We start from the raw sequence: 14,047 nt of genomic DNA on the forward strand, positions 1-14,047 counted from the left end.
AAGACTGAAATCCTCAAGAAGCTGAGAGTCTACCTGCAACACATTCGTTTGTAGCTCCTTGCTTGCTTATGCATCTTGCTCAGAAACTTTGTTATCTGAATTCCATTATGAAGAAATGTAATTCTCTCTAGTTTAGAATTAAGTCAGAAATTAAGATGTAGCATCCATAGTCTTTATGGAAATGTATTAAAGCTAACAACAGCCAATGCAGTATGGTACGTGTATGGATAGCGATGCTGCATGTTAGGTTATATTATGCTACACTGTAGTCTTAATATCAGAATATGAGTAAATAATGCTTCTGTTATTTCCTGTCATTACATTAGAAGCCTAATAATCAATGCCTGTAATTAAAATGTCTTACTTAAAGGACAAATTCTGAGACATTGCAGGGATTAATTAGGGGGATAAAACTAGTCTGAAGAGCTCTGGAACATAAATGTTGAATTTCTTTAAGTCAAAGTTGCAAAAAATTTCTGGAATTTTTATCCGAAGAAAGGGGGAAAGTCTTGCAGGAAAGAGCTGCATACCTAACTGGATGAATAATCATCTGACAAAGGATGTTAGGGGCAAGTAGGGAACCTAATGTAGGTGAAAAATAGAACAGATAATGCAAAGAAAGCCACAGCTTGGAAATGGGAAAGCCTAAGGACAAAATGAGAATTGCAGTGATTATTTAGTATGGCTGTAATAGCAGGAGCCTGGACACATTGACTTGTGATCTTTTCCAAGCCAGCCAGTCACCACATAGATTTAAGTAGACTCCTTTAATTTAAATTTGGGCAACAAGGGATTGTAAAGCCACGAGGAGATATCTATACCTTTTTCCCTGGTCACATTCCTGGTACCAGCAGTCAGGAATGGGTTGTCAGAACAATTTTTGCTTTATACCCAAAAGAAAGATGAATTTTTAGAAGAAGATGAAGCAGTTCCTTTCTAGAGTTTCTACGGGAGTTAAAGTTTAATATACTTTGGTATCAAAAGATACTATATTTACTCAAATATAAGACAAGGTTCTCCCCCCTCCCCACAATCAAAATGGGAGGGAAAAGCCCCTCATGCATTTGCATACAAGGAAACCACATTAAATACACTGATTATCTTTGAACTGCTGCTAAAAGCAGCACATGCTCAATAACAAAAACCAACTATGAAGCTGATTACATGCAGCCAACACTGAGCATGGCTATAAAGTACATGGCCAATATGGGACAAACACGTGGACAGGAACCTACCACAAGGATAGGTTAGCACAAGCCATCTGAATAAGACATATGGTAGTGCCCATCGAGCTCAGTCCCACCTCAGCACTGACTCTTTTTCAAGTTATGCTGAGCCACTACACTGAACACATTTTGACTTCCTCTTCACTCCCACAGCTGAGCTGCACCTTTCTTTCCCATTTCCAAAGATTCCTGTTTCTTCACCACCCTTAAGTGTTTGGCAAGCATCACCAAATGGGGCCCCAATCCCCCAGTCAAAATGGGCCCCAGTTCACCCAGAAGCCCTCTGTCAGCTCCTCTCTCAGCCAGTCACATATGATTGATTAGTGTGGCCCTGCTGTCCATGAGTTGAGGCCAGACCAGGCTGCCCTATGCCTCATCTGCACATAAATTTTTGGAGGATCCCAGAACTCATGACAAGAACGCTTGGTTCCAGGCATTAGAGAGGCTAATTAGCACACGGATCCTTTGTGGGGGGGTATCTGCAGTGCACACACATGCTGAACTGTATTGAGCTATGGGGGCACCCCCATAGCTCAGCTATGGCATCATGGCTTGAAATGCTGTTGCCTCTGCTGGGGCCCAGCCCAATGAACTATGTAGTAAATCTTAAACCTTTTGGCTTTGAACTAATATCCTACATAGTTTGTATTCTTCTCAGCCTCTTGTGGGCTCAGATCAAGCACTCTGTGCTTGCCTGGCACGGCAAACACTGTGACCATGAAGGTGGTCTTCCTAGTCACTCCCAAGGAAGACCACTCTCCTGGCATGGGGATAGTACCTGCCAAGGCAATGTACAGTAAACCTCCCACTTAGCTGCTGGAGTGGGAAGGTCTTGGCTTTAAGCCCATTTTATGGAAATGGGAGACTCCTTCCTGGCTTGTCCCTGGAGCCTTATGGCCAAGGGTGAGCAAAACTCAGGGGCATCTGAACCCCAAGCCTCCGGGCTTGGGCCTGCAAGTAGGATGCCTGCCAAAGGTTTTGGAAACACCTGAGGCCCAGATGGGAGTGGAGGATGTTTGCTGGTAGTAGGGCCATTTATGGTTCTAGACTGACTCTGGGATTTGGAATTTGTTTTGGCTAATTTGGCCTGGAATACAGAAAATTAAAGAAAAGTTTGTATTCTCCCTAAGTAGGTGCTGAAGTGCTACTTAAAAATGTGTTTATGGAGTACCTGTGCTAAATCTTGCAGCAGTTTCAAAAAAAGGTAAAATGCATAATTTCTGGGTGAGCTAAGCCTATGAGTACTATATGCAAATTGCTACAGCTATGTTTTTTTTCCAAGTCGATTTTTTCAAATTTGTTCCTCATTTCCACGTGCTTTTGGGAAGAGCAGGGTCTGACAGTAAGAAGGGGGAAGGGACTTCAGGCGGGAAAAATACTGGGGTGGGAGCCCAGAGGTCAAAGGGGCTATCTGACCCCCAAGTTGACAAATACAAGACAAATCTCCAATAAGTAGATTCTACACCTGAAAAATTATCAAATGTATAAATCTTCCATATATAGAATATAATTATTGGGGCGGGGGTCATTTTATATTGAGGTAAATATGGTAATAGTGTCATCCCCTCAAATTACTGTTATTAACCTCATTAGCAAGAGATGGAAGGACTAGCCAGAAGCATATGCTTTCTGGTTGTTAACTTGAAGGTATAATAGAACTCTATGATTGGTCAGGAGGCTCAGCAACTTTACAGGGTAAAATGCCTAATCCTTGAGGAGTATTGGGAAGAACCTTCCTGTGGTGGATAAGCTCACACAATACTTATCTCCTTATGGACAATGAGAAAAAAAAATGCATCTGAGGATTAGGTGTTCAAATGTAACCAGCAGTCAGTGCTTTGGTTGAGCTCTTGCTCCCAATTGAAGGTTATGGCAAAATTACAACCAATTTCCAGGTAGCAATACTGGGCCCATTGACTGAAGAGGGGAATACAGAGGGCCTTCAAAACAGAAGATGTGCTAGAACCCATTTCCTGTTCTAAAAGCATCTCCCCTATATCTGCCACTGCTTAGAATGCATCCACACTGTGTAGTATGGGGCTATCAAGTAAGGAAAATAAAGATACGCTAGCCATTAGCAGTCAGAAGCCAGCACTCTGACTGCTGTAAGGGATAATTAGAGGGGGAATTAGGGAATTATAAAATAAATTGTTTTCTACATTGAACTTTTTACTCTCTGTGATTTTTCATTCACGAGCCCTGAATACTATGGAATTTAATGATAGCATATTTCATAAAGAGTTACTAAAACAATTTATATGAAGCATAACAGGAACTGTGCACATAAATCCCTTTTATAGCATGCTGAAAATATTAACCATATGTAGAAGCATAAAATACAGACAATATATTATTTTAAGTTTGAAGTTCTTTTCTATTATTGTCATTGTGCATAATACTTAAGAATAACCTTTATCTCTCTCCATCAGTGCGGTATTGATTAACTTTGTTATTGCCTTGTATTTTATTGATAAATTGACAAGACTTATTGGCCAATATCTGTAATTTCAAGACCTATTATGTGGTAACAGATCTATTTCCTGAGGTGACTAATGAGAATATCGTGGAGACAGCAGAATTTAAGCATTAGCTTTTTCATTCTAACCCCCACCCTCCATCTGGTTCACTTCCTAACAACCAGCACTTGCTAATCTACCATTCTAAACCCAAAAGTTGCGTCTCCAGCAACATTAAAAAATCTATGACAAGGATTTTTACATACTCACTTTTGGCACATGTGGATTAAATTCTACTGCCCTGTGAATAGCTTCTACTGCATTCATCTCTGCTGTACTCAGCCCTCGCCTGGAGGCAGCCTCTGGCGAGAATCTACGAAAGCAAAGAAACAAACACATTAGGTCAAAAATGCTAGCAAACAAAAGCCAAAAAAGAGTCTCAACCAAGGGCCCATGTAACCAGGCTGAGCCAATTTCCTATGCTCTCCAAATTTCCCTAGTAAGTGGAAACTCTAAATGACCTATTACATCAAGGCCAATGAAAATCCCAGCAGAAGTGGAAAGCATGTTTGCATTTACTCATGGCAGGAACTAAGTTCAAGCAGGCAGTTCTACCTATATTACTAATCTAAATTTGCTCTAGGTTCCTTGCTAGTGGGCTTTATCAGGATGGAAATTTTAGAAAAAGAAAGAAAATAATGGAAGCTAATTGTGAGTGTGTTTCTATTAAAAACATATTTGGGGAGATTTTAGGGAAGTTCTCAACCCGATGCCCCTGGGTCAGGTTGGGATTACAGCATAGTGCAGCAGCAGTAGCGGGTGGTCTACTGTCAGCTGTACTAGCGAGAGTGGCATGCCCAAACTGTGGGCAAATCATCTGCCCCAGTGAATGAAAAACCAGACCATGCAATCTCTTTCTCACCTCACACCCCACGGCTAACTCCAGAGCTGTACTTGGCAGGCAGACACCACAGGGAAAGCTGTGACAACCTTAGCCCTGCCCTCCCAAGCTGGAGTCGCTGTGTAGGGAGGAAAGATGTTGCAGTAGGTACTGGCGATCTACAGGATAAAAAGAATGAAAGAAAATTACTTAGATCTTGAAGTGCACATACACTTAAAAGCAAACTGTCAGGATGTCAGTAAAGAAAGCAGCTTTCCACTCTACTTGCTTTCCAACTTTAGGGCCATATTCCCCCCTCAGATGTGTGCATACAACTCCTGCTTGGGATTTGTGTGCATGCATCCAAGAGCAGAACTTGGGTCTTAGGGCTTGATCTTGCAAGGTGCTGAGCATTCCTGGAAACAGCTGAACAGCCTCAACTCCAGCTGACTTCAACAGGTATTGTGGGTGCTCAGCCCCAAGGCTCAGTACCTTGGAAGGTTGAGGCCTAAGAAAAAAACCATACCAGGAAAGAATAAATGCTTGTGTCATTATAAACACGGACACCGCCTCCTTCCATTTGCCTGTCAGGAACCCTTACATAGGAAGTGCTAAACCGACCTGCCTAAAATAAAGACGACGGACACTGTAGTCAAAGAGTCAATTCCTTTTAGTACTCTCATATTATTTTACCTTTCTCGTATCTGATTTATACAAGATAAATACAACCAGCCACACAGCACCTCCCAGCTGTATTTCTATTATATACTACTTGGGAAGCCACTGGCCACCCAGATAGTATACGTAATAACTGAAATAAAAGAGTCCAATTGATGGTCTTTTTTCAGTCATTGACGAAGAACATTATTTGATAACAGTAAAATTCTCTTGATGCAACTCATCTTCTGAGTTTCTGGCAGAATAAAAATTCTTCTGCTTAGACAGCGGATTGTGAGGGTGTGGGCTCAACAGGTCAGCTAAGAGAAATCTTCAGTTAAAAATTATTTAGTTTCCAGTCAGGAATTTTGCTGGAAAGAAATTCTTATGCACTTACTTGTCAGAGACAGCTCTGGCTTTGAGCAGTGCAGCTGTGTAGCATATTGTTGCTGATTTGGGTAAGCTTATATCTGTTGAGAAGAAAGAAAAAGTAAACATTTGAATGTTCACACATTTGTAGAAAGATAAAAGTTTGAATCATTCTTCTATATGGTATATTTTATAAACTGATGAGAGATGGGATTTTCAAAAGCATCAGAATGTCTTAGAAGCTCTTATCCAATCTTCAAATATTTGTTTCTATGTTGCCAAATCAGATATACCTGATTTTAAATCCTGAATTAACACAGATTTTGCCCTAGAGTCTGTAAATGATCTAATTAGAGAACAACTTTAGAGAACAATCTTTTTCTGATGCTACATGGATTTAATTAAAAATTCAGTTACTTTTACATAACTTACACAAGGTAATTTTTCAAGACTTTAATCACCATGTCTATACTTAAGAAACTACCCTTTGGCCATCTAATGCATCTTATTCTTTTCTTTTCACTCAAAGGCAGTTTACTACATGTGTGGCAGGTATGCAAGTTAAAATCAGCTCTTTAAGTAATAATGAATTTGACAGTCAAGCCAATGCTCATCTGATTTACTGCACTTGAAGAGTGAAATAATATATTGTGTCTTGTGGAAATATTAAGCCAACATTCAACAATATGCTCTGGCTTTTACATGCTACTCTATTGACACAAGACAGCCATAAACTGGCTTAATTAGTTAATTCAGTCAGGTTTATTGCTGTTTTCCATCATCAGGGCTGCACAAAGCAGCTGGAGGGTATAAATGAATATGCCCCAATAGCCTTTGTTGATGGATTTGCCCCCATTATTATCAAAGAAGAAACAAATCCTACACTGTATTACATAGCTCTCTTACACAGATGTTATAAACTGTTTTTTTAAACCATTCACATCTAAAAGCTAAGGTAACAGCTGTGTGAGAAACAAAGGCTATAGTCCTGCAAAATAGTACTGAATTACCAAGTATAATGAAAGTATACCAATATTTTAGCAGTAAAGAGGGACTATTCATGCAAGGAAGCAATGTGCACTGCAACAGTATTGCAATGACAGATTACTTTATTTCCACCACTTATAATAAATGCACTTTGCACAATGATGCACTAGACTAAATTCTAAGAGCTGGGAAAGCAAATATAGAGCACTAGTTTAAGAAGCTGTAATGATCACTCATTCTGTACCTAATATACTGAAAAAAATCACTCACTGGGTTTTCCCTATTGCCTTTTTACATACTAATGTTTCATACGTGACCTCATATTTCTATAAACTAGGTTGACCATAAGTTGAAAACTACAACATGCAAGGAAGTGTTGGATAGTAGATATGTAAACTACTATACCAGCGATTCTTAACCAGGATGCTGGGGCACCCCATGGTGTCTTGAGATCCTTTGAAGGGTTCCATGAGGTGTGTGGAAATAAGCTAGACGTGAGGAGATAAGCAGAAAAATGCAGGCACTAGCTGAGTCTCTGACTGGCTGTTCCCCTCCCCCTACTACCCAGCCCCTCTGCAAGGAGATAAGCAGCACTGTAACAAATAAGTTGTTTGTGGATTTTTTTTTTAACGGAGTGCCACTCAATTCACAGAAGTTATGGAGGGGTGCCTAGAGTCTAGTGAGGGGTACCTTGGGTCTAAGAAAATTGAAAACCACTGTATTACAGTAATAGAAGCTAGCCACAGACACGTTCTAAGAATACTTTTCACTGTAGGAGATGACTGCATATATGGGCTACTCCAACAGCCTTTTTAACACTAAGAATTAAAAAAACTACATCACAAATGAAAGTGAGATTTTTCGGATCAAACTGTTTTAATTTTTCAATGACAATTTTACTTGACTCTTCCATATATACTTGCAATGCGCTTTTGGGTCGTGACCCACAAGTTGAACTAGTCTAACTTCCTGTTCAAAGCAGGATCAACCCCAACTATATCATCCTACCCAAGACAGGTCTTAAAGACCTCCAAGGATAGAGATTCCACAACATCTCTGGGTAACCTGTTCCAGTGCTTTACTGCCCTCCTAGTGAGAAAGTTCTTCCTAATTTTGAACCTAAACTTCCCTTGCTACAGTTTGAGATCATTGCTCCTTTTTGTCAGACCGTTGCTTCTTGTTCTGGTGGTGAGAATCAGTGAGAGGTGTGCTGTTGAATTCAATAAGTATAGCATGATGCCCTTAAAGCATCTGATATCTATAAATTAGGACAAGATAACTCTTACTCACTTGTTTGAAATCCTTAAGAATGCATTTGCCCGGGCAGAATGCTTCTTCCCATAAGGAAAGGGTTAAGTTAGGAGTTGGAAGAGATAGGGTTTTTTTTCCCTTTCCCTGGCTTGGTCCAGCTACATTCTCCCAGACCTCCTTGGCTGATGCAACAAGAATTTATCTTCTTATTTCAATCTACTTAGCCATTTAAATGAGATTGAGAAACAGAAGGGAGGGAGAGCCTTTAGAGTGGGGCTTCAACACAAAAATATTTTTCATGAAGTAAGGTGACTTTTAGCTTTCATCCACTAAAAGATAAAGAGTATGGATACAACAAGAAGCAAGAGGCCAGAACTTCAGCATGCACATAGAGATGTCAATAATAAATGCTTAACTTGTGATGCTAGAACCGTTAAACCACTCAACACAAAATACCAAAAAGATAATGGTTTCAGCAAGCTTTCATACTAGATTGTAGTCTGGTGGTATTCTGCTGCAGAACCTAAGTTGTAATGTGCATCGATACAGTGGACTACTGTTAAAGGCACCATAAATACAGAAAAAGATCAGGATATTATACACATATGGATGACCTTGAGGACAGGAATAACAGAAATGGAATTAAATTAAGTGATCAAAAGTAAGCATAGAAAGTATCTGAGCTGGGAGTTAATTATTAGAAATGATTGAGGAGAAAGGACTGCATGCATGACTTGATAACAGGATGAGTGTAGCTGCATCATACTGACAGCTTGTGAAAATGGGAAATGCAATCCTAGGAGAGAGAAGAAATTATTGAAGGACAAGGACCTGGTATAGCCTGATCTGGAATACTGGATATAATTCTTGTCATCCACATTCAAAAAAGATGAAAGATCTCAGTACTGCAGAGAAGGACCTGGGGGTTACAGTAAACCAGATGCTAAATATGAGACAACAGTGTTTTCATTTGCTCTTCTTGAAAAAAAAAAAAGCCAGTAGCATTCTGGGTTGTATGAACAGGAGTACTGTGTCCAGAACTGGGCCCCACACTCTACAAACATCCAGCAAGAGTCTGCGCAGAGCAATAAAAATCATATATTAGGGTCATTTAGTTTGGAGAACAGAAGACTGACAGGGGGATTTGCTAACAGTCTTCAAATACATGAAGAGCAATTAAAGAGAGGATACAAGCTTTTCTTTGTTACACAGGGGGCAGGAGTCGTAGCAATAGCCCAAGCATCAACAAAGGACATTTAGACTGGAGATTAGGAGAAATGTTCTAACTATGAGGATGGTCAAACACTGGAACAGGCCACCTAGAGAAACTGGAAAATTTCAAGAACAGGTTGGATAGACACTTAGCTAGGAAGGTGTAGTCAGGGATGATTCTGCCTTCAGCAGAGGGCTGGACTATTTGATCTGGTAAGGTCCCATCCAGATCTACTTTCGTATGATTCCTGTGATCCTATGTTCAGGAAAGATGAACCAGCACAGGTTCAGACAGATGCTATTAGGAAGATCAAGTGAACGGACAGCATATTTTCCAAGAGCAGGCTAAAAGAGCTTGGCATGTTTGTTTAACAAAACAAAGGCTGAACTTGGATATGATTTCTGTCTATGAATACATCTGGGAGGTAAACTATTAACTTAAGACAATAACACCACAAAGACAAGCACATAAAGATTGATTAGAATTAAATCTAGGCTGTAAATTGGAAGAAAGTTTCTAACCATTGGAACAGGCCTCCAACAGCAGCAATGGGGGAGGGGAGGGGGACAAAAAATGAAATAGCTTTAGGAACAGATCTTCATCACTTTATAAAAGGATGATATGAGATGGTTGTCCGCAATAGCAGGGATAAGACGTTGGAGGTCTCTACCAAACCTATGTTCCAAAAAGCAAATATCTGAATGTTATGTCCAGGGGCTCTTTGACTCTTCTTCTATGAATATTACGTCTCTCATTATTCCCCTCCCCAAAAGGAAGTATAACATGCATACAAATATATGCACATGATCCCTCCACTTGTCTTTGTTTTTTTATGCCTATCTAGAGCAGTACACAGCATCTGGTATTATTAAGTCCTGATTCAGACTGAGGTCAGACTTTAGAATTCTTATTCAGCTTAGGCTTATTCAGTTTAGGCTTATTCATCTTAGGCTTTATTTCCTGAATTGGTTCTTCAGACTTCAGACAGAACCACAGTAAAATTGTATTTGGTCACCACTCAAGTTTAGCATGTATTTGGGAATCAATTGTTGAGATTTGTTATTTATCAGGAATCAAAGTTAAGGTTTTCATAAATTAGTGATTCCAGCTTATATAGCCATCTGGCAAACCACCTCTATATACATTGTTTCCCACCCTCTTATGATAGCTATTGGAGCTCCCACAGTGTGCTGAAATATGCAACCGCTGCCTGGTTGTCAAAACATTAAGGTATTTTTGCCTCACAACATCCAAAAGAAGCCCTCTTCTTTCATTACTGTTCATATCTCTTGGTGGTACATAAATGATCTGTGCTGAATTTATGACCATTTCCCTTGGACTAATCTGATGTAGCATACAGCACCCCACTTACATGAAGGGCGGGCTGAGAAAGTGATTTCTTAATCATGGTTTATGTCTCAAGATACTTTTGACTTTTGATATTTAACTCATGGCAATAAAGAGCCAACAGAGCATTGCATCCATCATCATATTTATTCACATTATGTTCACACTTCCAGTATGCCAGGTACTGTCTAAACACATGATCTATTGTTCCCACTAGATAGCAATCAAAACTGAGATGTAAGATATGGAGAAGAACATATAGAATGATCTCTGTCCAAGCTGAATCCCTAAAACTGGACAATGCTCTGCTGAAAGATGGGTGTTTTAAGAGCAGTCACTTTGCAGGGATTTTGTTTATCAATCATTAATAAGAAGTTATTCTGCTTTTGACCAAAACATGTTGGCAAAGAATTTATCTATGCATTTAACTCCAATTATGTTAGTAGTCTTACCAACATCAAGGGGACTTGCAAATGTGAATAAGCATGTTGCTGATCTGGAGCCTAAGGTTAAGGAAACCTCAATCAGTCAAGATAGGTGCTAGCTCCTATCTATATACAGCACTAGAAAGAAAAATCTAACCAGGTTAGATTTATATATAGATACCTTTGTATAAAATTTAAACTACTTCAACAAACTGAAGCAATGAAGAGAAAAGGTGATGAAGGATGATTCAGGCTAGTGTTACAGTACAGCGATAAGCTGCACTTGTAATTTAGCCTTTTCTGGCCAATGTGAAGCAGACCTTTACCCCCAGGGTGTCTTTATCTCAAGCCCCAGGTTATTTTTCATTTTAAACATCTTTTGTTTGACAGTTCCTACCCAGAGATCCCAAACAGGGACCCATCCAAACTGGTTTATCCACTTCTCATGAAGGGGACTGGAGATATTCATTACAAAATGGATCTCTCATTTGAGCATGTGGCAAATGATTGTGTCTTCAGTCTTAGCCTCCTTTTAGCCAGTAACAGAAAAACCATCAATCATAAAATACATATTATTTTATGTATAAATACTTATTATTATATAACCATAAAATAAATATACATACACACACACACGTACACACACATATATACATACAAACACACACAAACATGCTGAGTATGGCTCTTCACGGGCGTAAAAGTAATAGTAGGACTGACTTAAAAAAAACTACAGAAAATATGAACAGTCTGAATCAGTAATGACAGTGGGGACATGTAGTCATCAAGCAGAATGAAAAATTATTTCAGCTGATCCGTCAGGTTAAAAAACCAAGGGTAACAGGATAAAAAGGGAAAAATAGATTGAATTATCAAGAGAAAAATCTTGTTAGGGAGCTCTATTATAATGTTATAATCTTCCATCAGAAGCGATGAGTCGTCATCAATGCAATCATTTTAAATGGGGCAAAAATAGTAGAAAATATACAGCAGTGAATGATCTTCTGGATAAGGCGACCTCAGAAATTATTTTCACTATTTACACTCAACATGCAGCAATCCTGTTTTTTCTTCTGTTAACTGTGTTTAGTTCTGTGATAAAGTGAGTTCTCCAGCCACACGAGAGTGAGAAACCTACCTTTAAACAAAATGGACAGTTCAGACAGACAAAATGGGAAGGGATTCCTTGTTCTGATAAGCCATGGAATAAATTTCAACACAAGAGGAGAATGTATAGTATAACTTTAAGAATGAATGTACAGCCTGGTTACAACTGCAATAATTCTGCAGTACTTTATTGTCACTTAAAATCCAGTGTTGCTTGGATTTGCTATTTTTGTGAGTTTCATGAGTTGTTTATCCTAAAAGCCTTGTTTCAATTTCTGAGATTAATAAGAAGGTTTGATCACATACTCTTTAGATTTTATTCAGTCTTAGTCATTTCTTAAGGAAATGAATGACGACCCCTTAGATGTAGATAATGAGGAAATCTGTACAGCCATATTTTAGGTCTCTGTGCCTTTTTCTGTGATTTAATCCTGAAAACTCCTTGTGTATAGAGGAGAAACAGAAGTAGGTCATAGGAATCATAAGCAACAAAAAAGGACCAGATGTTTAGAACAGACAGGCAAACTCACACAAAGACTTAACTGGCATAACAAGCAATATTCAAATGAAGGGAAGAAACCAATTTTTAAATGATGGAGCCCAAGAAGAGAATTAAATGGAGACAAGGTTTTGCTTCATTATCCTGATGCTGATGCTGCTACTCCTCATCCTAGAGAATTAGCTGATTTGTACCTCAGATAGAAGACCCAGCAGGCCTGCGCTTGACACAGACAGGGTTAGGAAAACACTTTTCAGGCCTCTAATAATAAGGAAACAAAAAAGGATCCAAAAATAGAATGTATGAGGTAACAGGTACTTTCTCTGTATTTTAATCCATTGCATTTTCAGCTCAGCAGAGATTTAGAAATACAGAAAAAAATCCCTTCTTGCGTAAGGAGACAACAGCTGTACCTACATACATTTGGTATAATCTGGCAGAAAACCTTGAGCATTTGGGGAACTAGACAGAGCTAAAGGAATGAAACCATGCAAAGAAATAGGAAGAAAACCAAATCTGGTTCCTTGTGTAGCAAAGCCAGTATAACCGGGAACTTCCTGTTACATGGTTTATCTACCCTCAAATCTTCTGCTGGTAGAATACCTTCAAAACCAATATGCATGGCATTTTAGGAATGCTACTGCACTGGTCTAGCAACCATAAGGACAGAAATAAATACAAGGAAAAAGAAGACTGTGCCCCTATGCAATTATAATTAAGTATAGAGATTCACTAGCATGAAGGACCAACATCAACAAGACCTTGCTTTCAGTGACTTTAATGGAAGGTTCATCCAAGTAAGAAAAAAACAGGACTACAGGGTTAAGTCCAAACTAGAATGCAATTCTCATTCTTTATGCAGTCTTCTATACAAATGACCAAGATTGTAATCTGTAAAGATGTTTTTGCACCAGTGTAAATTAGGACTGCACTGAAGTAATCAGAGTTATACAAGAATAAAAGTGCTGGAGATTAGATAAAATAAGAACATAAACATTTAGAAGTGTGTTTTTTCCTATAATTCTGCATACTGAATTCTCATAGTAACTTGGATTTTATACTTATGCATATACATTGACTTCAGTGGAGTTACTCCTGATTTGCAATGACATAAGTCAGTGGGAAACAGGGAGTGAGTATTTATGAAGAAGCTCCTTTAAAAACCAAAGACTCACATTCTCAGTGATTCTAATATGGAAAATATTGTTCCTTAAAAATAAAAAAAAAAGGAAAAAGACTGCAACACTGTGATGAACTAAAAGGGCATCCATCCTTTGCAAGTCTGACTTCTAGAGATCTCAGTTTCTACACACTGCCCACATTACCAGTAAATAACAAAATGAGAGCTACTGGCAGTCTCCTGAGGTTAATAAATCACTTGGCTTTTGGCACCATTACAGCCAAACTGCTCCAATGGAAAACAATTAGTTTAAAAATAAAGCAAGAAGAGCATAGAGGCTTTTATTTACTATGAATCCTAACATCTTATTCCTTCTGAATAGTAGTTCCTTCAGCAGCCATAACCATTTCTGCTGTAAATAACAGAGAGATGTGTCAAGTAAGAGCCAAAAATCCTTTTAGAATTCAATAGTGTTTAGGTCATCTGCACTCTATTGACAAGTGCTGAACT

At 38.9% G+C, this 14,047-nt stretch overlaps 1 protein-coding gene across 7 annotated transcripts in view; it reads right to left on the minus strand.

Moving 5' to 3' along the window:
• The window catches only part of ST7 (suppression of tumorigenicity 7), a 275,611-nt gene that overhangs the window by 45,225 nt on the left and 216,339 nt on the right, over positions 1 to 14,047 (minus strand). For all 7 annotated transcript variants that reach the window (XM_019514533.1, XM_019514531.1, XM_019514536.1 and 4 more), the window contains 2 exons: positions 5,617 to 5,689; positions 3,953 to 4,055 (listed from right to left, as the gene is read on the minus strand). In XM_019514533.1, coding sequence (XP_019370078.1) covers positions 3,953 to 4,055; positions 5,617 to 5,689 — 176 coding nt within the window. The remainder of the gene's footprint in view (positions 1 to 3,952; positions 4,056 to 5,616; positions 5,690 to 14,047) is intronic.

Source organism: Gavialis gangeticus, unplaced genomic scaffold (genome assembly GCF_001723915.1).
Source record: "Gavialis gangeticus isolate Ggan-Ray unplaced genomic scaffold, GavGan_comp1, whole genome shotgun sequence".
Taxonomy (NCBI): domain Eukaryota; kingdom Metazoa; phylum Chordata; order Crocodylia; family Gavialidae; genus Gavialis; species Gavialis gangeticus.